We start from the raw sequence: 24,248 nt of genomic DNA on the forward strand, positions 1-24,248 counted from the left end.
TGCAGGTGCCCCCATCAGGCAATGCAATCCTAATGGTGCAGGGCAGAAAAGCCTGAAAATTACTTACCCACATGCCTCTGCAGGGTCAGGAGTGAATGGATTGGTTGGGCCTAATGGGCTTTGTGCACATAAGGCTGAGCTGCCTAGCCCACACGGCAGCTTACGCAGTCTTTCATTCTAGCAGACCCACAGAAGTGGCTAATGTCAGACCTCATCATGAGAGACTGCAAATCACATTTAAGTTCAGGGACTCGAGCATGTAGCTAAAATAACCGGATGACTTTAGAGACATCATCACATTCCCTTCAGTTTCTAAATTCAACCCAAAGAAGGACGCCACCTGGGTGCTTCATAAGCTGTTGAACAGGTTATCTTGATAGGATTATAGTTTTAGCCAGGTTTACTTATTTCATACTTGTTTTAACATTCTCTTAATATTACTCAACCAGGAAAGTGTGGGAATGAAACATAATCATAGGTAAAAGTACTGAGTGGAGTAGAGAATCAGCCAATAAAGGAGGCAGAGCAGGGCAGACCACGTGAGGCTCAGGAGTGGGTGAACTACACAGAGACAGAAATTTTCAAAGTCACACTGAGTATTCCAGTGGCAGTGGTCTACTGCTTTGAAATATTGTCCATACTCAGTCATGGATGGAACAGTCCATCTGCTTTGACTAATGTTTGAGGTTATGTATTTTTACAATGTTCTTTTAAATCCCATGGGCAACCTGCCTCATCTGGTGGGACCTGGAGGTTCAGTCTATTGGTGTTTTCATTAGAGGATGGTGCTCTTACTTTGTGGTTTTTATTTATCAGGTCATAGTTTTTAGAAGAAAATGTTAAGTGTGATCACTATGGCACATGAATCTACCAGTGTTCTGTCCTAGAAATTTCAAGAAGAATGGGCTACAAAAAATATTCAAGTAATGGGAGAGGATGCTGGGCTCATGATTTGAGAAAGAGCAATAGCATGTTTAAGACAGGAACTCACTAAATACCCATGGAATCTGTTAACATCCTACATTATCAATGTGCTAAATTTCACCAGTGCTAATTTTCACGTCTATCCCTCCATACTTGATTTTAAGTTTCTTGTTGAGAAAATTGTGCTTTGCCTTCCTAAACTCTCAAAATCTTAACAAAATCTTGGTGTTTATGGGTTGCTCTGTGTTTGTGAAGGATGTGTCATTCACAACCAAGCAAGTAAAGAGAGCTCTTGAGATATTCTTAATGACCTAAGAAGGGACTTTTTAGATGAATTTTGTTTTCAGAGCATACCAATAATCCTGTGTTGGCAAATTCCAGATAATGTTTGTATTAGGGAAAATCCATCTGTTGAAGATGAATTTCAAATTTACAAATTTCCCGGGTAATCACTTGCACATATGCCTGCTGCTTAGTCTTCAGTGCTAGAGGTAGTGCTTTTGGAAGGACTAAATGATGGAAGGAACTTTGCAGAAGTATTGCAAAACTTTGCAGGAGAAGAATTCTTCCAGTACTTCCATGTGAGAAGGTTTGTAGCAAGCAAGGTAAGCTCACTAGTATTTCTAGCAATGGTGCATTTCAAAACTGCCCCAACTCTGCTTCAAAAGAAATCATTTGTTCTCCCCTTTTGTGCAGCTCCATTCTCTGTGTCTTGTATCTGCCTTGGGTATTTGACAATGGGTAATTTGGACCATGTTCCTCCTATGACAATGGCTAAGACCTTAGAAGAAAATTGGAAACAATATTGTGGTTCTTAAAGCATGGACGAGCAAGTTATATGTGTGACCAAGGCCAAAATCAAGTGCTGGGAAAGTCCTCTCCTCCAGCGATAGGTGCATGCTAGACTATGGATGAGGACTGGGGTCAGTCACTGTGGACGACAGGATGCACCCCAGGTCAAAGTCAAATTGACAGTACTAACTGGACCCTCTTCTCCCAGGTGGAATAGGCTGTGCCTCTTCCTTGCTCTGGTTTCTTCTTGTCTATGAGGACCCTGTGAATCATCCGTTTATCAGCACTGGTGAGAAGGAATACATCCTGGCTTCCCTGGCTGAACAGGTGCACTAAGCAACTACTCTGTTATTTCCATGTCTGTCTGCATGTGTTAGAGGTGAGATGTGCAGTGGAGCAAAGCTTCTGGCTTCTAACAGAAGGAACACTGTTATGTGCTTTCTTCTAGGGCAGTTCTCCAGCCTGGTCTGTTCCCTTTAAGGCTATGATTAAATCCCTGCCACTGTGGGCCATTTTAGTGTCTGCATTTTCTATATACTGGCGTAATTGTATCATAATAACATACACACCAACATACTTCAACACTGTACTTGAAGCTAACTTCAGAAATGTAAGTACAGAGGAAGTTCATTCTGTTCCTCTGTTAAATGCTTCTTTATAAAATTTTCTGTCTTTTGTTTGGTTCAAAAGTCAAGGATTAGGCCCAGGATGGTCAGGGAGAAAATGCAACCTGGTTCACTTGAGTTTTTGTTTGGAGACTTTGCGTCACTGAAAAGAAATCTTCTTTTAATGGGAAGAGAGTGGAATGGCTCTAGGACACACATGCAGAGTATGTCACACTTTTTAAGAGGCCTAAGCAAAAACATTACATTTATTCTGAACAATAACTCCAGTGAAAGCACTCTGTTGCATGTAAGCAACAAAGTTTAATAAAATTGTGTTTATCTTTAAGAAGTTTGTGACATAGGAATCAGAAACACACTGAAAGTAAGACATGATAGTTGCTATATAAAAAACAGTAGGAATTTTATTTAAAGATTTATTTATTTGGCCTCCCTGGTGGCACAGCGGTTGATCGCTGGGTTGCGAAGCTGCACGCAGCCTCTGCAGTGCTGGTTCGATCCCGGCCACCAGCGAGAGTCCCACATGGCGCTCAGACCTCTCCTGTCTTCCGCTGCTCCCCTCAGCAGTGTGCTTCGGACCTTCTACCTGTTCTGTTCCCTGATCCAGTTCTTGTGAATTCTCTCTCCCTCCTGCGCTTCTGACTCTAGCCAGTGCTTGTATAAATAAATAAATAATAAATAAATCTTTTTTTAAAAAAAAGATTTATTTACTTTTGTACAAGAACTGGGGTATAGGCCAGATGCACGGGAAGGTGAGAGGATTCACCAGAAACTGTGGGGAACAGAACAGGTAGACTGACAAAATATGCTGCTGAGAGGAGCTTGGGCGTGACAGGAGAGGTCTACTGCACCATGTGGGACCCTCGCTGGCGGGCCTGGTTCAAATTGGCACTGCAGAGGCTGCGGACAGCCTCAGAGCGCAGCACTCAACTGCCTGCGCCACCAAGGGAGGCCCAAATAATAGGAATTTTTTAAGAAAAAACATTTCTCTCAATTTTAACATATATAGACTAAGTGCACATATGTGTGGTGCTCTCTGATTTTCCACTCAATGAACAGATTGTTGATTGGCTGACAGGAGCTTTTCAATTCTTGCTAAATGGATATTCTAATACTGGGAAGGAGGGTATAGATCTCACTGAGAGGTATATTCACATGGTCATTGAATTATTGCTTTTTTCACCCTTTGGAATCAAAAGCAGTGTCCCCAGGGTGACTGGGCTCCCTGGTGAAACATGGAAAGGGATAACAGAGATCTGGCCTCTTAGCAGAGGTCAGAGCCTGGGGCTCCTGCACACAAGGAGGCTGGTGTGCTGAGATCAGTAAGTCCAAAGATGGGGTAGGAGGACCAGAAGCAGATGAAAAACAGAACATAGGCCAGGGAGTGAGAAAACAAGATATCTAGAGAGCTAGGGCATCAGAATGAGAGAGGGACGTCCTACAGCTGCTGTTGGGGATGATCTGTCTCTGGAGTGAGGCTACGTGGGCTCTCACGCTCAGACACCAAGGCTGTGGAGGACCAGGCTGAGAGTGGTTGGAAAGAGAGTTGAGAACCCAGTGCCCTCCCAGCACGGGAAGTCAAGAGACCTGAACTCGTTGCTCTCAGGGTAATTTCTCACTAAGTCACGTGACCTCAATGGTCTCGGTTTACTCATCCATTAAATGAACAGCTTGGACCAGGTCAGAGTGACATGCTCATTGTCTGGATTTTGTAAACCAAAGGGTGGTCCTCTGTCCTTATTCTCATTATCGGTCATTTAAAATAGAAGCTGAATTGATAATTACAGGGTTCCCCATTTTAAAATCTCTTTTAAAATATAAAAAGGAAGTTGGAACATCTTGCTGTCTTCCTGTTCCCAATCTCCCCTGTTCTCCCAGCCCACTCCACACATAAAGTTTTTAAGAGTTTCTCAGAATTTTTCCCATTGTGCCTTTTGAGAATCCAAGCCTACAGACATGAATATTTTTCTCTAAACCATTTTAACACAGTCCTTACATACACATTTTTCCCTCTCTGCTAATTGTGTGTTCATAATTATTAGCCTATTTTTGTAACAAATTTTCTTCTTTTAAATATCTTTTTTCCAGGGAAACTTTATATATGCAGGAAGAATTAGTGGTTTTTTACCCCTCAAATTGAATTTTATGAAACTTGATCCACAAGCACTATTATTATGTTGACTCACACCAGTAATGTGGAATTTGTGTTAGAGGGATGAGCATGTAATGAATAACCCCAGATCTAGAGAATCTCCCCACAGCTCTGTCTGAGTCATAGTGAGGGGTGATGACTTGTCCCTCACTCCTCTCCTTCCCAGAGTGGGGTCATGTCAGCTCTGCCGGTATGTGTTGCCTTTCCCACCTTTATCCTTGGAGGTCAACTCGCTGGTTTTCTCCACTCCAGAAATATCCTTAGACTCAACACTATCAGGAAACTCTTTACTGCCTTAGGTAAGAATGGAGGTGAATGGAAGGGTATGTGGGGGGTGCCCAGGGGGCCTCCTGTTCACTGTGTTTGTCCTCCTGCCAGGGGTTCTTGTCCCATGTGGACTCCACCTGCTCCTGCCCTGGGTGAGATCCAGCCAAAGCACCACCCTTGCCATCTTGGTAGTGTCTCCCATCTTCCGCAACTTGTGTGAAGTAGGAGTTCTTCTCAACATGGTGGATATTGCTCCTCGGTAGGGACTCTGCGTTATCCTCATAGAAACTCAGTGCAGGTCCATCGGCATAACCCTGCTCCGACATATAGATCAAATATGAGTGACACATGAGACCTGTCACGGAAATTGTCAGTACTATAATTCCTTGAAACACCCAAAGATGCTCTACTATATCAAACTTAGTTTTTAAAGTGAAAACAGGAGTAGACAGTGGCCACAGAACAGCCCAATGAGAGGAGACTCCCAGCGATATCCCTCCATGGGGCATCAACTGTCACATAGGGTGGGTCCCTGAAAGGACTTGGAAACGCCACAAGCCTAGCTCATGTAAAGTGATTGCAGGCAAAGGGTGGGGACAGCAAGAGGAACATTTATCTTGATATAGGTCAATATCAGAGGTCAATGAACTTTACCCTATAGCTGCCAGAGACATTTCACAGTAAAGAAAACACACTCATCCTCAGATAATGCAGCAATATTTGTGAGAAATTCCTTTTCTCAGGGGAGCCATGTTTTTTAATGAGAGGTCTTTTATATTCTAGGAGAGAGATATTTTATACACCAAACCTGGATTCTAGAAGATCAGGCTCCATAGCAGAGTCCAAAGAACATAAACCAGCTACAGGGCACTAATCTGTATATTTTGTATAAACAGTGTGAGAAGTTAGTACAGGTGACCCCCTGGAAGTCTCCAAGTAAGCGCAGGATCCTACTATTCCCATCAGGACATTTCATTCAGGTTTGGTCCAAAGTCAGCACCGTCCCAGGCGTCCTCAGTGGTAAACACAGCGTTGTGACAGATGAGCTGGGATTAATCTTTTATTTCCAGTGAATGTTCTCTCTGCCTCTGTTTCTGTCTCCCAGGTATAGTGCCTTTCTCAGGGGACTATCGCAAGTATTTTCTTCCTTAGCTGGAGCCATCTCGACTACCATCACTGGCTATTTCATAAATCAGGTGAGAAAATGTTCTCATGAAATATTCATAGGCCAAATCTGCATTGTCACCCAGTAGAAGTCAGACTAAGAGTATTTTCATTCCCTCCTCAATGTGGCTTTCACAGTTTGTGAAACACAAGTGTGTGAGGGGAAGCTGCCATGGTTTGGTGTGGAATGCAGGAGAATGCACAGTTTTATGAGTTGATGCTTTCTGAGATTTTAGAAGATGCATTTCTCATGTACTCAGCAAATTTTCTAGAAAGAGTCTTGACCTTTTATTTTATGACAATTTCCCTTAAGGAATTAGTTTATCTCTTGGCATTTTATGTCCCTTCTCCACCAGTTCCTTGATGAGATGTAGAGTGACTTGATAAGAGGGTCTTTGGCCTGGCTATTGCAGAGCATCTGTGGTATAAGCATCTGTCAATTGTGCACATGGGTTTTGAGCATTCCACTCATTCCTTCCACCAGTCCTAAGGAATTGGGATGAGATGCACAATGAAATGCTGAAAAGTAAGTCACACCTTACTAGTTCCCTTAGTCATTTGTTCACTGAAATGTAGTCCATGATCACTCTGTAATCCAGCAGAAACCCTGGAATAATGTGATCCAAAAAAGTTTCATCTACTTGCTACCTTGACCCTCCTGTATAGAAATTTTCTCTTCAGTGAGAGTGGACAAATCCCAATTTAGGCAGACTGGCAACCTCGTGATGGTGGTGATGTTGTGTTTGGAGTCTGTGGGTTTGGAGTGCGGGGTCCTTGGGTTCACTCTGGGAAAGGTTTCACCAGAGCTCCTGTTTCAGCAGCATACTGCAAGTTTCCCAGGTGAATTTTCCACAAGACAGAGATGGTAGTTATATTTAAAGGGCAGGTTTATTAGGGAAAGGTCTTACGGGGCAGGGAGAGGGGCAGCCCAGACCCCGCAAACCTGCCTTCTCTAAATAGGTTTTGCCATGCACCGCATCAAAATAAAACATATGGGATTTTAATGAAAAGGAACTTTAGTACAAATAGGAAACAATACAGGAAAGGCAAAGAATATAGTTTCTAAATCAAGCACCTAAAGTTACCTATCCTCTCGTGGGTAAAAGTCCACCCAAGCAGGATTGGCCCAGAGCACGACCCCAAAGCCTGTCACAAGTCTAAAGCATCTTCCAGTAGGGACCCACAAAAAAAGATCAGAAACAACCAGACAAGTATGGGAGAAAAAGAGCAAAATCAAAATCCAGACAAAAACTGCCATGGTCACCTTCCCAAGGGTCTCTCACCCACATCTGTGTCACCCAGTCCACGACCAAAAGGCCAGTGTAGTTTCTCCAGATGTCTGTCTGGTCCATGTGCCTCCTCCAGGGCTCCTTCTGGCTCTCCATCCTGCTTCCTTCCTTCCTCATTCTCCTCTGCAGCTTCTTCTCTTCTCTTTAGCTCCACCCTCCTTAGGGTGGAGCAGGAAAACTGGAACTATCCCTTTTCTTGGGCACCACCCTGTTACAAAGGGACAGAGAGTAAAAGACACTTTCATGGACATAAGCAGGCAGGAAGAGCTGCCCCAAAATGGACAGGCTTGCTGGGAGAGGCCAGCATGGTTGCAGGCAGGCGGCCCTGAGGAGAGCAGCCTCCGCTGAGGTAGGTGAGTGAAGAGAAGTCCTGGCAGGTACAGGGCATGGGCAGGCAGGAGTCCTGCCCTGCAGAGGGAGAACGTTAGTGAAAGGAAGCACCTGCATAGTCACAGGTGGGCAGATGGACTGCTGCTGCATTGTCAGGGCTTGTTAGGTTTTATCATTTTCAGGGAGGGGCTCATATTTGTGGGTGGGTGGCTTGTGACCCTGACACTCTCTATAGCAGTCTGATAGTTTCTGGGTATTGCACCTCTGGGTCTGGGCGTTGATGCCTAAGGGTTTTGGTTTTTATAACTGGGTTAATGGCTTACACTCATCCCCTCTACCCCTACCTCCTTGTGTGAGTTAGGTTCTTGACCTTCTATCTACTTTCGAGTTTTTCTATTATTCTCCATCAGTGGCATCTATATGAATCCATCTGCCAGATTGCAAATACCCCAGTGGGCATTGGAAAAGCCCCATAGGCCCTAGAGAAACTTACCTGCATTATATTTAGGAAAGATCATACATCTTTTGATAGAAAACACTTTCTGGGGAAGGATTATCCCTAGACACCATCTTCTCAGGTGCCCAGAGGGTGAGTTCATGAGAATAATTCAATAGTGGGTTGGACTAGGGCGATGGTTGAGCCCTAGTCCTATTTTTCTCTCTTCCTCATAGAAATCACCCATCCTTTTGGATCCATATCTGCATCTCTGTCTCAAGTGTGGCTTTCTGGAGTTCAGAAAGGGCATTACTTAAGTTGGAGGGTGAAACAATGCAGTGGGGAGAAATATTGGGATGAGGCCAGAGTCATGGGGGATGAAAGATTCACCAAAGACAGAGGGAGAACAGAAAACAGATTTAATGAAATACGACACTAAGAGAAGCAGCAGGTGGGAGAGGAGAGGTCTGTGCATGTAGGAAGACATGGGACTCCCTTTTGTAACCTGTTTCGCAGGGCTTCTCATAAGTGGGGAGTTGATTTGAGCAAGTTACTTCTGGGATGTCTGGTCTTGGGAACTGACATCGGACACAAAATGTATCCTGGCCCTGCTTCTGCATCCATAGTCAAAATGATCAGTCTTATGGCCCGGTTCCCACAACAACCTTATCAATTCCCTTTGTCTATTAGTTTTTAAGTAACCTGCATGGGTGGGGGCTTAGTTTTTAACCTTGTTAAATGATAACCAGACACTGAAGAGCAGCATTTCTTTCTCTACTTGGACAATGCTGCTGGCATACTTGCCCAGTCTGCTGGTCAATTGCCTTTGGCTTCTGAGGTGTCAAGCCCTGATGTGTCCCTGTGTTTGCAATTTCACCAAAGATTGAGGGAGCAAATCAGTTTCTAAAAAAAAAAAATCTATGGCCTGCTTCCTGTTCTTTATAGGTTGTCCTGGGGAAGACAGGAAGCCTCTTTGCTTCTACAACATTCCAAACTGTGGGGCTCTTCCAAAAGCATAGTGGCTATCTGAATATATGACAGCTGTTATGCTTTTTGCCAACTTGGAGGCCTTTGGTACAGATTCCACCTATTGAGCTGAATGTGCCTCAGCCAAATTGGTATTTTCAAAGATTGACCCCTCAGCAATGACAGTGAGATTCTGGATGAATCTCAGAGGCATTAGCATCTGTATTCCAAACAAAGACAGGATTAGTTCCTGAAACTTCATGCAAATTATTCTGCAATTTAAGGGAATCAATTCATCTGATGCAATTATGGTGAGATTCAGCTCCCTTAAGTTTCTCTGGCAGCAAAGTGCTGGGTTCAAGCTATCAATTGTACATCTAAGAATCATTATTTTAGGGAGAGTAGGATTAGCTCATGTGAAGTAGACCAGTTTGCTGAGGAACACTATGTGTGCTGTGAAGTTGGGATCACTTCTGCAGAGTGTTGTGCATTAGGAAAACATGATATGTTTATCCATCAGAGCTTCTTCTGTAGTTCAGCACCAAGAAGTTGCTGCAGATATGGTTCTTAGGTAGTAGGGCAAGTCTCCATTGACTATAAGAGCCCTAAGGGCCACTGGAGAGCTCTACCTTGAGTTCAGACCCCAGAGGTTTTACAAGGAGGGGAAATGATTTCTCCTAGTTTGCATGTCCCAGAACTGGGACTCCAGTTAAAGTTTATTTTAGTGTTGACACTGCTGTTTTGTGGAGAACCTTGTTACGACCACCATTTGTAGATTTCTCACTCTGAGAAAAGGTATCTGGGAAAGTAATGGCATGCAAGACAGAAAGAGGAGCTCCCGAATGGATCAGAGTCCTCATGGGAATCCCTTGACTTTCTGCTTGGACTTCCCCTAATGAAAATGATTGTAGAAGTGAACAGATTCTCTTTAGTTCCTTGGAGCAGTACTAATCTAGTGTTAAGTTTAGTCTCAAGAACTAAGTCAGAATCTTCCTCAAGGTCTCACAGTATGATATTTTGCATAACGCAAGTATGAGTTTTCTATTTTTATTTTTTATTTTTTTGATGCATCTGTTTTACCACTGTTTGTGGTTTAGAGGTATAGGATCTCCCCCTTCAGATATTGTTACTATATCACATTCAACATCAAAACATCTATAGTCCTCCACCATAGTCCAATAGGACCTTTTTAGTTTTATTTATAATCTTTGATACTTAATTTTCTGATGGAGAAAATATAGGTTGACAACACTGTTGGTAGTTTCGAGGTATAGGCTCTCAGGCAATGTGACTGGTTTAAACCTGAAGGATCTTTGTTCTCTTTAGAAATCTCTGGATCTCTGGTGTTGACACTTGTGGCCACGAGGTGGCGGGATTTCTTCATCTATTTAATCATTTGAATGGGTTTCAGCTTGGTAATTGTAGTGGCTGTCTCTTTTTCTCTGGCTTTGAATGTTTTAGGTAATTTGCCAGCTATGAAGACCTGCATGCTAGTGGGTATTGAGAGCAGAGGCGGTGCCTGCCTCTTTACCAGAGTGGTCAACTTCCTACAGAGTCTAATAATGCCTGGTCCATCAGTGGGTGCTTTAGGTGGGTGTGGAAGGATTCAGGTACCAAACTTCCTGGCCTCTGGAGAAGGAGGATAAAGGAGCGCTGCCTCGCCTGTTTGTTCATCATTAATGAGAGTGGAGGGGCTAGTGGATTGTGCTCTGGCTTTGTTAAGTAGAGATTCTTTTCGTTTTAACTTTTTTAAATACCAGTAATGGCAAAGACATGACCTTATCATTTCTTCTCGTAGAAACTTCTAGGTATCAGTGTAAATAACTGTCCTAGTAGCCTGTTTTAGGTTTGAGCAGATCTTCTAGCTGCATCTGGAAATAGAAAATTTGACAATTATAAGTGCCCCACTTGACCTCTTCAAAGAAATTTTCTGTTAGCTAATTCCTCGCACCAAGGAAATAATTGCCACTATTCCCTCCATAAATGTTGCCCATAAACCCTACAAGGGTGGTGATATGTGGTGCATCCCCTGCCACTCCTGCTTTATTGGGTTTTGAAGTCTCATTTCCCATAGTCAGCCTTGCCTAGCTGATTTCTAGCTGAACTTTTTAAATCTATGTGCGGGTATAGACTGGCTTCGTTGGTGTGTCCCAGGGTGGGCTTGGCCTTTACCTGTCTCAGTTCACCTACAAACTACTTCAGTCAACTGTAGGAGCTCAGGGTGCAGAGGATCAACCCTCATGTCACGCCCAGGTGAGCACAAAGCTGTGTGAAAATGCTCCCCCTGGAGGACCGCTCCCTAGTCATCACAGCATCTAGTCTCAGCATCCTCTGGTGGGTTTGTACTCGCATAGACACAATGGACACGTGGATCAGAGGGAGCACTTGGCCTTTTCCTGTGGAGACAGTCAAGACTGCTCCGGTTAGTTGGTCATTATATTCTAGCAAATTTTGTCTTTCCAGCTAAAACAGAATACCCATAACCACACGCAATGGACCATCCTGGGACTAGATTTCCACACTGGGAGTTGTCTGATCTGGGATAAAAATCCTTAAAATCTCTGGGATTGTCAACCAAACCTGGAGTCACATGACCTGGCAGTAGTCACCAGTCACCATGTCTGAGCTCTGAGGAATCAGATAGAGTCAAGGTCACTTGCTGGAGCCCTGAATTTGGGTCTGCTCCTGGGGTTCAGGCAAAGTCTCTGAGACACATGAGGTCCAAGTCTTTTTTTTTTTTAAATAATAAATTTTATTTTATATTCCCCATAAAATTGCAGCCCCCCCATTCTGACCCCAATCCCTCCCCTCCCGCCCCCTGCCCCCAAAAAGTGTCTCTGGTTCATAGTTTTTTGTTGATTTTGATTTTCACTTTCTTATAGTTATTCATTTTCCTGGTCCCTTATTTAAGTTTTCTACATTCCTGCTATGAGTGAGACCATCCGGTATTTTTCTTTTTCTTTTTGGCTTATTTCGCTGAGCATGATCCCTTCCAGCGCCATCCATGTTGCTGCAAATTGCATGTGTTTATCTTTTTGAATGCTGAGTAATATTCCATGGTGTATATGTACCACATCTTCTTGATCCAGTCATCTATTTTTGGGCATTTGGGCTGTTTCCAAAGCTTAGCTATTGTAAACAGTGCTGCTATAAACATAGGGGTGCAGGTGTTCTTTGGAATTGATGTTTCTGTGTCCTTTGGGTAAATACCTAGGAGTGGAATTGCTGGATCCTATGGAAGCTCTATGTTTAGTAGGTCCAGAAATCTCCACACAGCTCTCCATAGTGGTTGGGAGGTCCATGTTTTGATATAAGGAAATTGAGTGAAACACAAAAAGGAATCAACACTGAGGACTCAAGCCAAGAAATAGCTTCCAGAGAGCTCTGGGAAAACTCTCAAATTCTGAGCCTCACAAGAATTTTATACTTTCCATGGAAAGGAAATCATTTGATATTTTCAAGGATTTTTCTAGAGACTCTCTAGACAGGTGTCCCATTAATATTTTTATTTGATATTGTTTGTGCATTTAGTTAAACAAGGACCTATGTTCGACTTTATCCTGCCTAGGTAGAGACCTATATTCTGGGAACTAAGGGTTTTATTTTCCAGGAGAAAACATGCTTTTTGTTCCTGACTCAGTTTCTTATCAAGGCCAGTCCAGCTGTTTCTGTAGGCTGTGTCCCTTAGTATAAACCAGGATGAGGAGTTTCCTTATAATTGCTTATTTTAACTTACACCTTTAATGTACAGTGTGGTTATCTATTGTGATTTGCCTGGACATTTGCATTCCAAGGATGTGGCACTTTTCAACTGAAGCCTTAAAATGTTCAGGTGATCAAGAAAGGGTAACCCTAACTCTGAAGGAACTTATCAAATATTTACAAAATCTGTGAGATGCTGAGCAAGTGACAAAATAAAGGAAAAAAATGCAGGAACATGCTTGGGTGGGCAGGCCCATCAATGGTCAGGCAGACACCCCTCTCACCGTTGAGTACATGGTGTTTATGCATTTGTACAACCTCCCATATGGGAAATGCTTTTAAGGTGGTCAGAATATATAGCAGATAAATAGGGCTTTTCCTAAGAATATTATTAACTGCCTTTATGTGAAGACATATCTCTAGGCTGGTCACGCAAGTATATTCTGTGAGCTCCCTGAGGTTTTCTACCAGTAAGTCATGAATATGATGAAGAATAGCAGAAAATTCTATTCCTCGTGGCATCAAGTCCCTTTCTTTGTTTTTCCTTGGTGGTGCTGTTTATGGGTATACTATCTGAACTGGAAAGAGAAACCGTTGCTCAGAATTTAAATGACCAACTAATGGGTGCATCATTTTGTAAAGCTTCAGTCCCCTTCTTATCACTGAGGGATGTTTAAACAGGAAATCCTCAAGCTGACATTGTCCCCCTTTTCTGACTCATTCACTCATCTATGAACTCATTCATCTATTCAACAACTGTTTATTGAACATTAGTATGTGCTGTATATTGTTTTAGTGAATAAAATAAGACAAATACCCTGCCCATGAGAAGCTTATGCTTTAGGAAAGTAGCCAATGAAAAGTGAGGGAATGAGCAAAATAGAGAATTCAGTGAGTGATAGAGTAAGTGCTAAGAAAGGTGGAAAGCTGCAGTGGAGAGAGGCCTGGAAAAGGGGTGAATTTCAATGTTAGGTTGATGATGAAGGAAGGACTCATTGAAAAAGAAGCATTGAAGCAAGGGAACAAACGAGGAGCAAGTCAAATTGCTCTTTGGGGAGCAACCTTCTAGCAGAGGGAAAAGCCAGTGTAGGAGAAACATCCCTGCAAAGCACTGGAACAAGCAGGAACCCGTGGGTGTCGGAGCAGAGCTGGAAGTGGGAACAGTAGGCCAGGACACCAGGGTGCCAGAGCCCTTCTCAGCCAAATGGGAAAAGACTAGAGGCCATAATCACCTGTACTTCTCACCTCAGGACTCTGAGCATGCCTGGAGAAACGTCTTCTTCGTTGCAGCTGCTGTGGACATAGCAGGCCTGGTCATCTACCTCATCCTGGGAAGAGCCGAAGTCCAAGATTGGGCATAGGGTCGACATTAACCCACTCTTGAGCAACCACCTGGTGACACCTCATATCCTGGTGATTAGTTGTGCTCACCTGCCTCATGGAACCTTCCCAGTCCATGCCTGTGTGATGGGCTAGCATCCAACTCAACTGACTTGCCTCCAGTATCTTGTCAGGGAACTTGGCAGTGTATTCTGGGAGTGCTGCCTGTCTATTTACAAGAGGGGTGGGGGAGAGCCTAGTTATTTAACTCTGGGTGCCTGAAAACATAGGTGTAGCTGAATTTCCATGCCTTATGTAACAACAGGCAGGGATGAACCAAGAGAATATGCTTAGTGAAACAGTAAGAAAAGGAAAGACCATAAGATTTCACTCACAGGTGGTGCATGAAGAAACCAAAACAAATAAACTAAATAAAACAAAAACATAGACCACATAGTAGTAGTAACCAGAAGTGAAGGGGCCATATATAAAAGGTGGAGTTAGACCTTTTGTGGGGATAGGTGGTCTATTCAGTTGTTGATTTACATAATTGTGCACTGAAACCTATAATATGATAAGCCTATGTTATGTCAGTTACATTAAAAAAAAGTGGGAAACACCCTTTTGGCTGCAGAAAATGGTCTGTGTGCAACTTTATTGTCTTCAATAGACAGGATGGGGATCTCATGTTCCTGTGTGAGTTGATGAACAAATTATATATCAGAATGAGTATTTTCAATAATCTAATCAAGAATGTAAGTTTGTTACTTACATTTTTGTTACCTAAGAGTGCTTTGTAAGTGGAGGTAGGGAGGAAACCAGACTTTCCATCTTCTCTTCACTGAGCTGGTTCAAAGGTATGTGCAAGCTCTTCCCATGCCCTGTCATCTGCTGAGCAATTCTGTGTAGTGTTTTCAGGGAAAGGCTGGAACAAAGTCAAGGTGAGCTGCTTCACCTATCCCTCGGGATAGGTGGAATAATGTATCTGTGTTAACCACCTGATATTGATGGTTGGTTTGTAGTTATGTAGGAGAATAGAGTTTTGAAGAAAACATTGCAAAAGTGTTTCCTGAAGGATGAGATATTCGTACAGGGCATCATGCCAGCAGCTCACAGTTGCGGCAAAGGTCCTTTTTACCTATTGTGCAACTGTTCTGTATTGGGGATATTTTGAAATGAACCAAAATAATGAGTAACTATATTAATGGCATTAATGGCATACCTTTAAATCATGTTCTTTTAACTCATGGGCTTTGATTTTAATATTAATAGCAGTGTAACCAGGTATGTGGTAAACATCTGATCTAACACACAGCAGAGTAATTAAATCCAGAGCCATGAATCTGGAAGATGGTGGAGAAAACCTACTCCTGTTAATGTCCCAGGCACAACACTGTTTACACAGGGAACCCATGTTTGTGAGATATTTTTATCAGACAAAACTGCACAGCTTACACAGTGGCATTGCCTGGTTTATCCTGATGCTAAGAAATTGAAAACTAAATATATTTCAAAATGCTTTTAAGATTGTCAGAATATATAGCAGATAAATAGGGCTTTTCCTAAGAATATTATTAACCGCCTTTTTGTGAAGACATATCTCTAGGCTGGTCATGTGAGTATATTCTGTGAGCTCCCTGAGGTTTTCTACCAGTAAGTCATGAATATGATGAGGAATAGAGAGAAAATCTATTCCTCATGGCATCAAGTCCCTTTCTTTGATTTTCCTTGGTGGTGCTGTTTATGGGTATACTATCTGAACTGGAAAGAGAAAACGTTGCTCCGAATTTAAATGATCAACTAATGGGTGCATCATTTTGTAAAGCTTCAGTCCCCTTCTTATGACTAGGGATACAAGCAGAAATGGATGTTTAAAAAGGAAGTCCTCAAGCTGACATTGTTCCCCTTTTCTGACTCATTCACTCATCTATGAACTCATTCATCTATTCAACAACTGTTTATTGAACACTAGTATGTGCTGTATATTGTTTTAGTGAATAAAATAAGACAAATACCCTGCCCATGAGAAGCTTACACTTTAGGAAAGTAGCCAATGTAAAGTGAGGAAATGAGCAAAATAGAGAATTCAGTGAGTGATAGAGTAAGTGCTAAGAAAGGGGGAAAGCAGGAGTGGAGATAGGGCCCAGAAGAAGGGGTGAATTTCAATGTTAGGAAGATGATGGAGGAAGGACTCACTGAAAAAGAAGCATTGAAACAAGGGAACAAATAAGGAGCAAGTCAAATTGCTCTTTGGGGAGGAACCTTCTAGCAGAGGGAAAAGCCAGTGTACAAGAAACATCCCTGTAAAGTCCTGGAATAAGTGGGAACCCGTGGGTGTCGGAGCCTACTGTTCTCGCTTCCAGCTCTGCTCCGACATCCATGGATTCCCTGATGCTAAGAAATTGAAAACTAAATATAATGATCTGTTGTCTTAACAATCTCTGCCTACTGTCCTTATAATATTACTTCTTTTTTTCTTACTCTCAGGAATGAAGTCTGCTTTCAAAATTAAAAAGTATAAACAGTTCATGCATCATAGAGGAGAAAAAGAAGCAGTAATCTCAATAGAAGCTACAAATACATTTCAAAATTCAATTTATATTCCTGTGTTTTGATTTTTTAAGCTCAAGAGAACAGAAAGAAAATTTGTTAAGATAACAAAATATATCTATTTTAAATGAAGAACCAACTTCACTATGTAAAAGGAAAACTGAGTAATGTCATGAAAAAAAAAGGAATACTTTTATTCCATTATTCAAGTTTGTTCTGGCAATTCTGTTAAAGACATGAGTCCATGGTTGGGAGGAGCTTGGTGGTGGAGATAAAAATGTCAAAAGAGAGGAAACCAAATTGCTATTATTAATTTCAAGTGATGTTATTATCGACTTGAGAAACAAATAGACAACCTATAAAATTCCCAAAACAATAGCTTAGCTATAGTTCTTTTCAGGAAGCAAACAAACAAACAAACAAAAAACAAACCTATATTATAAGCCAGACAGGCTCAGGTGACAACTGGAAGAAATAACAAGATGCCAATGTTCATGGAAAACTCAAGAACCTTGTGCAAATACCTGTAATCAGAAGATCACCAAGATCATCTTGGTCAAGTAAAACATATTATGACACCACTTTATGGAGAATATCCCTCTGTAAACAGTCGGATAGTGGGGAGAGTTCAGAATAGGACAAGATATACTCTATCCAAAAGGGAATATAAAAAGAGCAAGAGAACCCGCAAGGGGAAAGTGCTGAACGGAGAGGCCAGAGAAGATCAGAAACCACACTAATGATTACTGGAAATTAGTTCGATGTAAGGGACCTCAATCTGGGTTTGTAGAATGCAGGAGATTTTCTCAATTAAACAAAAGTTAAAATTAAACCATAAATCAGATAAATTTCTTTCATTTGGTAATGGAATAACTAAAGATTTTAGGTAATCATTTACTTTTGGAAGTGAGAAAATTTTGTAAACATTCAAGAATGATTCTAGAGATTATTTGAAGGGAATGAGGATGCTGCACTCCACCTTAAGGTAAGTCTTCAGTCTTTTCCCCTTAATATTCTGCTTTTGAGATGATTGATGGGGCGTTTGCCTCGAGAAAAATGGAAGGGTGTCATTTTTCCTGTCTTGGAGTAGAACTTGTTGGGTTGACCAGAGAATATCTTTATCCTGAGATACTTCTGAAAAACAAGGACAAGCCACTTTTATTTTAAATAAGCCACCCCAGAAAACTAGGGATAAAATCATCTGATAGCTGCAGAGAACATATATGAAATATTTTAATCTGAAGGCGAAACGGTATTTTAGAGTACATTTTATCTTATTTTTTCCAGATAAAATACTTATTATTGATTTTCTTTTTTTATTTTTACATCATTGTTTATTTTTAAGCAATGTTTGCTTCCCCCACCTCCCCATCCTGCCCCTGGTGTAGTCCCCATAGAATTTTAGAGTATATTTTAAAGGGTTACCATCACATAATATTGGAAATGGGCTAAATTACCTGCTGCACAATATTTATATGTCATGTTTGTTTTTCGAGTGTTGTAGAAAAAGAATTTGCTGATCACAAAATGCTCAACTTGGGCAGAAAAAGATAGTCAGCAGCACTTTGTAAAAACAGAGTAGAACTTTCCAGTGAATTTTGTTTGGGAGGAAGTAAACACAGTGAAATCCCATATATTTGCAAAGTGATTAACAGGTGAAGATTTGGGGTGCAAAGGAATTTTTTTGCAGCTAAGATTAAGACCCACTTGGTATGTTACTCATCCATAGAAAGTACTCAGTGTAGAAACTGAATGAACAGAATTTTGAGCCCTGGAGAATTCTGCATGATACCTTAAAGTTCATTCCCATTCTACAATGAGCTCTCAAATAGCAGAACAACATACACGTTAATGCGAATGAAATAGTCTCAGAGTCAGTCTCGGCTAGGGACACTGAGTAAATTCATCTAAGAGTGGCTTAATGTCTTTGCCAGTTCCTCCTCATTTACTTAATCTCTAAATATGGGGATAAGGGAGATGCCTTTCAAGTTACAGTTCTAACGAAGCTATAAATTCATAGACGTGATATCTACTTGGCAATGTCCCATCTGCTGAGACTAACAGACACTTCAAACCCAACATAGCAAAGGTGATCTCTTCTTTTGCTTCTGGAAAGCTGTTCTCCCACTCACTTTCCCTTCATCATTGAACACAATGCCACTGACTCATTTGCTCAAGTCACCCATCAATTAGATGTCTCTAAATGGTCCCTCCTCTCCCTCTCCCTCACCCCGCACCCACCTCATTGCAATGTTGAATTCTGTCTTCAAAACAAATTCCCAGTGGGGTCTCTTTCACCATGATCACTGTGCCAGGTCTCCACCAACACTTGCACAGGTGACTACAAGAGCCGCCTCTGTTTTCACTTGGTTCTTCCTCCAAATAGAACACGACCCACACACCGGCCCGCCCTGCCCTCCATATGCCTTATTGACCGCTGCATAGTGTCACCTTGGCCACTACTTTGATTTTAACTGCATCATGACCTTGCTCACTCTGCCCTGGCCACAACATTTACTTTCTACCTGGGGAAAAAAAAAAAAAAAAAAAAACAGGACAAACAGGACCTCCCCGGTGGCGCAGCAGGTTAAGCGCAGCGCTGTGAAGCTGTCCGCAGCCTCTGCAACTCCGGTTCAATTCCCATCTGGCCAGGGATAATCCCACATGGCTCAGCAGACCTCTCCTGTCTCGCCCGTTGCTCCCCTCAGCACTGTGCTTCGATCCTACTGCCTGTTGTGCTCCACACTCTGTCTCTGGTGAATCCTCTCACCCTCCCATGTCTCTGTCCTGTACCTCAGCTATTGCATAAATTAAAAAAAAAAAAAAAGAAAAACAGGACAAACATACTGGTTCCATTGCCTGGAATGCTGTTCCCCAGAGCTGCTTCCCTGTCATCATTCCCATGTCAGCCAATAGAACCTTTTCCTTCAACCAGTGTCAGAATAATTGTTAGAGGTGGAAAGGAATTGCTCTCTGCTTCTGACGCTGGTTTTTAGCCACCCTCATTCTTCTCGGTTTCTCATAGCAAATGTCACTCATTGCTTTCTGTCAGTTATGCATCTTATGAAAGCACTGCTGGAGTTAAGCAGGAGTAGAAGATGACAATAGAGTGAAGTTTGTCTTTTTCGGTCAAGATTTCTAGACCATTCAGTCTTTTGTACTCCCTTGTGGATTTCAGCTGTGTTGGCTCCTTTTCTTTGAATAAAGTCATTGAAACCTTGAAAGGGGTTGCATGGAATCTGTATATTGCTTTGTTAAGACAGCCATTCTAACCATGATAATTCTCCCCATCCACGAGAAGGGAATATCTCTCCATTCTTTGTGTTTTCTTATTTATTTTACAGTGACTTATAGTTTTCCTTGTACAGGTTTTCCACCTTTTCTTTTCAGTTTAGTGTTAGAAATTTACTTTTATGTGACTATAGATGGGATTATATTATGATGTCTTTCTCTTCTATCTTGTTTCTATACACTTGCGCAAGTGATTTTTGAAAATTGGTTCTTGGAACCTGCCAAATGTGACTGTAGGTGATACTTGTGGAGTTGGAGAGTGCAGTGTGGAGGGTTCCCAATGAATTGTAGTGGAAGACTTGGGTGGCTTGGTGATGGGTGTGATATGGAGACATACACTGAAGGAGAATGTAAATGAGGAATAGTTACTTCAAGTAAAGATATAATCATAACCCACAAAATTATGTCTACATATGGACATTTTCAGAGTAGATATTTCAATAATAAAAACACTTTCAAAAATGAGTAGACATTAACAAATACCCAAGGTATTTGTTGAGGGAGAGAAGGAAGGCATGGGATACAAAGGACAGTGGGGGAATATAAAACAAAACAAGGACATTCTCTTAAAGAAAAAAGCACAATTATACAATTAGAAATCTACTACTAATATAATATTGTAATTAAGTCAACACACCAGCTCCCACAGCCATGTCATTTATATCAAAAGAAAAATGCTTGTTCCTTTCATGACCCAATCAGAGATCACATGTTGCTTTACTTCAATGCCTCTTTATCTGACCTGGATTCAGTTCCTCAGTCGCTCTAGTCCTCATGACCTTGACCTTTTGGCAGATCTGAGGTCAGTTATTTTGTGACATTCAGGTTTTTTAAATATATTTTCCCGTAAATAGATTCAAGATATTCATTCTTGGCAGAAGAACCACAGAAGTGAGTTGGTGCCTTTCTCTGTGTTTCATATCAAGCTGCACAGATGTTAATTTATCCCATTAATGGTGGTATTAAAAATGAATGTTTGATGAAGAGATACATAGGGTGAGGTCTTGGGGTCCTGAGCACAGGATCTTCTGTCCTTGGGGGTTGGGTGTGCCACCCTTCTGAGACATGCATGTGATGCAAACTCTAAAACTCTTGTAAAAATTATTAAAAAATAAAAGGTGTTTGCCTTTCTTATCTTGTATATAATGATGCTTATAATAGACAGCTTTTCATATAATTTAATCCACTGGAATCCCATAGATAAACTTCAGTGGTAGGTAAGAGGTGGCTTATATATAAATACAGACTATTATATATTTGGTAATCATTAAGGTTTTATTTAAAAAATTCAAAGACTGGGCCTCTCTGGTGGCTCAGAGTTGAGTGCTGGTTTGTGAAGCTGCCTCTGCAGTGCCAGTTTGATCCCTGAACATTGGGCGAGGGTCCCACATGGCATGCAGACCTCTCCTGACGCCCACTGCTCCCCTCAGCAGTGTATTTTGTCAGTCTGTCTGTTCTGCTCCCTGCTCTGGCTCTAGTGAATTCCCTCACCCTCCCGCAATTCTGACTATACCCAGTACTTGTATAAATAAATAAATAAATCTTTTAAAAAAAGAAAAAGTAAAATTAAAAAAAAAAATTCAAAGATTGTTATCAAGTTTTACCATCCAGTTGCTGCCAATATCAGTTGAGAGACATGGGAATGCAGAACTGGAAAGAATACTGTAATTCAGCAGGGTAATCCAGAACAGTCCAGGGCAATCCCTCATTAAAGAGGCAGAGATGAAGAGGCAGGGTAACTGGGACCTTCCCAAAGCCACACAGTCATCCAGTGAGAGAGTCTGGATGACAAAGCAAGTTTTTTGAACCCTAACTTAACACTATTCCCAACAACAAAGCATTTCCCCCAATGCTTGGAAGACTTGGTGTTATGTCAGATGTATGATACTCCCTTCTCTCTGTTTGCTCTTGTGTTGTTTTATTTCAGTAGGTAAACTCTGGTAACTGGGAGAAGAGAAGCAGCATGTCTACTAGAGAAGAAGCCATGGCAACAGAGGGAGAGGCTTCTGAAGGTGTGAACTTAAGCGTGACTCCAGCACAAACCCCCAGGAAAGGTAAAACCATATACTGGTCATAGATAAATCTTGGTCTATATCACTTTCTTTTCTTGACAAATACTGTATCTTTTTGCTATTCCCAACAGTCAAGAACTCTACACAAATGAAAACCAATTTGTTGATAATTATTTAATGTATTAAGAGAACTTTGGACATTACAGAGAACAGGTAGATAAGTCATTATTTATAGATGAAGGAAAAATCACAGAGTAGATGGTCTGGGAGAAAATAGGAAACCAGGGCCTCCCCGATGGCACAGCGGTTGAGCACTGGCGCAGCCTCTGCAGCACCAGTTGGATCCCCCGCCACAGGGCGAGGGTCCCGCGTTGCGCGCAGACCTCTCCTGCCGCCCGCTGCTCCCCTCAGCAATGTATTTCATCAGTCTGCCTGTTCTACTCACCACTCTGGCTCTAGTGAATTCTCTCACCCTCCCGTGCCTCTGACTGACCAGTGCTTGTATAAATAAATAAATAAATCTTAAAAAAAAAAAAAAAAGACCAAAAAAATAGGAAACCGGTCTTGGTCTTTCTGCTTCTAAGTCCCTGAGGACATCCCTTTAGATCTCCCTGCTCATGTTTGATTCAGGTCTGCTCAGAGAACCACTTTCCCTCTACAGCAGCACAGAGGGTTGCTTTTCCTCCTCCTCTCATCCATATTACAACTTACAGTTTTTGCTATACTATGTCATAGAGAAACTCTTGCTTAAACATGCAATAGCAGAGTCTATAATTTCAAGGAAATTATAGTATGTGAAACAGCAAAATAGACAGTATTAATGTGGAAAAAATGAAACATATGAATGACATTGAAATGAAAAATGCATGTGGGAATTGATACTTTGACAATGATATTGGCATTCATGCCAATAACGCTAGCAATCTATTCCTCAATTGATCTGCAGAGATTGAACATCAGCAATCATGAGGGAAAGAGAGACTGAAGAATTCAAAATTCATGCAAATTATGGGGAATAGGTAAATTTCAGAATTTTTGATGCAAATACAACAAACTTTTTTAAAGAAAAATGTCATCATCAAAAAACCATTTAAGGGCCTCCCCGGTGGCGCAGCGGTTGAGCGCTGGGTTGCGAAGCTTCCCGCAGCCTCTGCGGCGCCGGTTCGATCCCCGGCTGCTCCCCGGCCACCAGAGGAGGGTCCCACATGGCGCGCAGACCTCTCCTGACGCCCGCTGCTCCCCTCAGCAGTGGACTTCCGTCCTTCTGCCTGCTCTGCTCCCTGCTCTGGCTCTGGTGAATTCTCTCACCCTCCCGCGCTTCTGACTGTGCCCAGTGCTTGTATAAACAAACAAACAAATAAATAAATCTTTAAAATAATAAATAAATAAATAAAACTTTAAAAAAAAAAAACCATTTAAGATCAGAGGGAGTTGTCATAAAGTTATCCTGTTTAAAACAGAAAAATCATGTTCTATTATATTCACTAGAAAACGTTGGTAAGATTTTTAAGGAACAGAAAATGCTTATTTATCTTGTGCAAAAGAAATCCAAATAATTTATGGATCTTCACACTTAAAGATGTTGGAGTTTAGCTCTTCTCCACTTGAGTGAGGTCTGTACATGTGGCTTTTCCCGGGACACAGTGTGGAAAGGGAGGAAAAAGAAGGCGCTTCATAGTAGAGAGACCTGAAAAATTCTACTGCAAAACAGGTCATCAAACTCCATGGCAACAATATGAATCATGGTGCTAACACTCAAACTTAATATGCTCTGATGGGAGAGCATCAGTACCCTTCTATATTCTTCTTCTTGATAACATGTAAGCTCAGTTTAACCGTGAAAAACAGTGAGAAATGCCAAGTAACAGAAATTCCACACAATACCTCACTGGTACTCTTCTAAGTGGTCAAGCTCACCAACATGAAGAAGGTCTGAAAAACTTGTAGGCAAAAGTAGCCCAAAGGTGACATGACAATGAAATATGCTCTGGTGACCTGAATGGTGCTGAGGGACAGAAGGAAGACACACACCTAAGATGTGACGATGTCTGAAGATGAAGTGTGGCATGAGTTTGTGTAAGTTCATTCGTTGTGACAAGTGTACCAACTTACGCCAAATTGTAGTAATAGCAGAAAATGAATGTGCAGTGTAGAGACTTGCACTAGTTCCGTAAGTGTGAAGCTTCTTTGAATAAGACTTACTAGGAAAAGTAAGATGGCTAAAGGACTGATCACAAAAATCTACAGAGCTGATGAGACTCAACAAAAACAAAGTAAATAATCCAGTCCAAAAACGGGCAGAAGAGCTAAAAAGAAACTTCTCCAAAGAGGAAACGCAAATGGCCAACAGACATATGAAAAAATGTGCAACATCACTTGTAACCAGGGAAATGCAAATCAAAACTGCAATGATATACCATATTACACCAA

The 24,248-nt window shown here is 41.7% G+C and overlaps 1 protein-coding gene across 1 annotated transcript; it reads left to right on the forward strand.

Annotated features, from left to right (window-relative positions):
• Positions 1–1,661: 1,661 nt before the first annotated feature.
• On the forward strand, positions 1,662–14,006 carry LOC119253520 (probable small intestine urate exporter). Its single transcript, XM_037521035.1, has 7 exons — positions 1,662–1,665; positions 1,925–2,043; positions 2,165–2,326; positions 4,658–4,790; positions 4,870–5,017; positions 5,864–5,954; positions 13,896–14,006. Exons 1-7 carry the CDS (start codon positions 1,662–1,664, stop codon positions 14,004–14,006), a joined length of 768 nt encoding a protein of 255 aa, XP_037376932.1.
• Positions 14,007–24,248: the final 10,242 nt, after the last annotated feature.

The sequence above is a fragment of the Talpa occidentalis genome, unplaced genomic scaffold (assembly GCF_014898055.3).
Source record: "Talpa occidentalis isolate TD23 unplaced genomic scaffold, MPIMG_talOcc4v2.1 talOcc4.2, whole genome shotgun sequence".
NCBI lineage: Eukaryota > Metazoa > Chordata > Mammalia > Eulipotyphla > Talpidae > Talpa > Talpa occidentalis.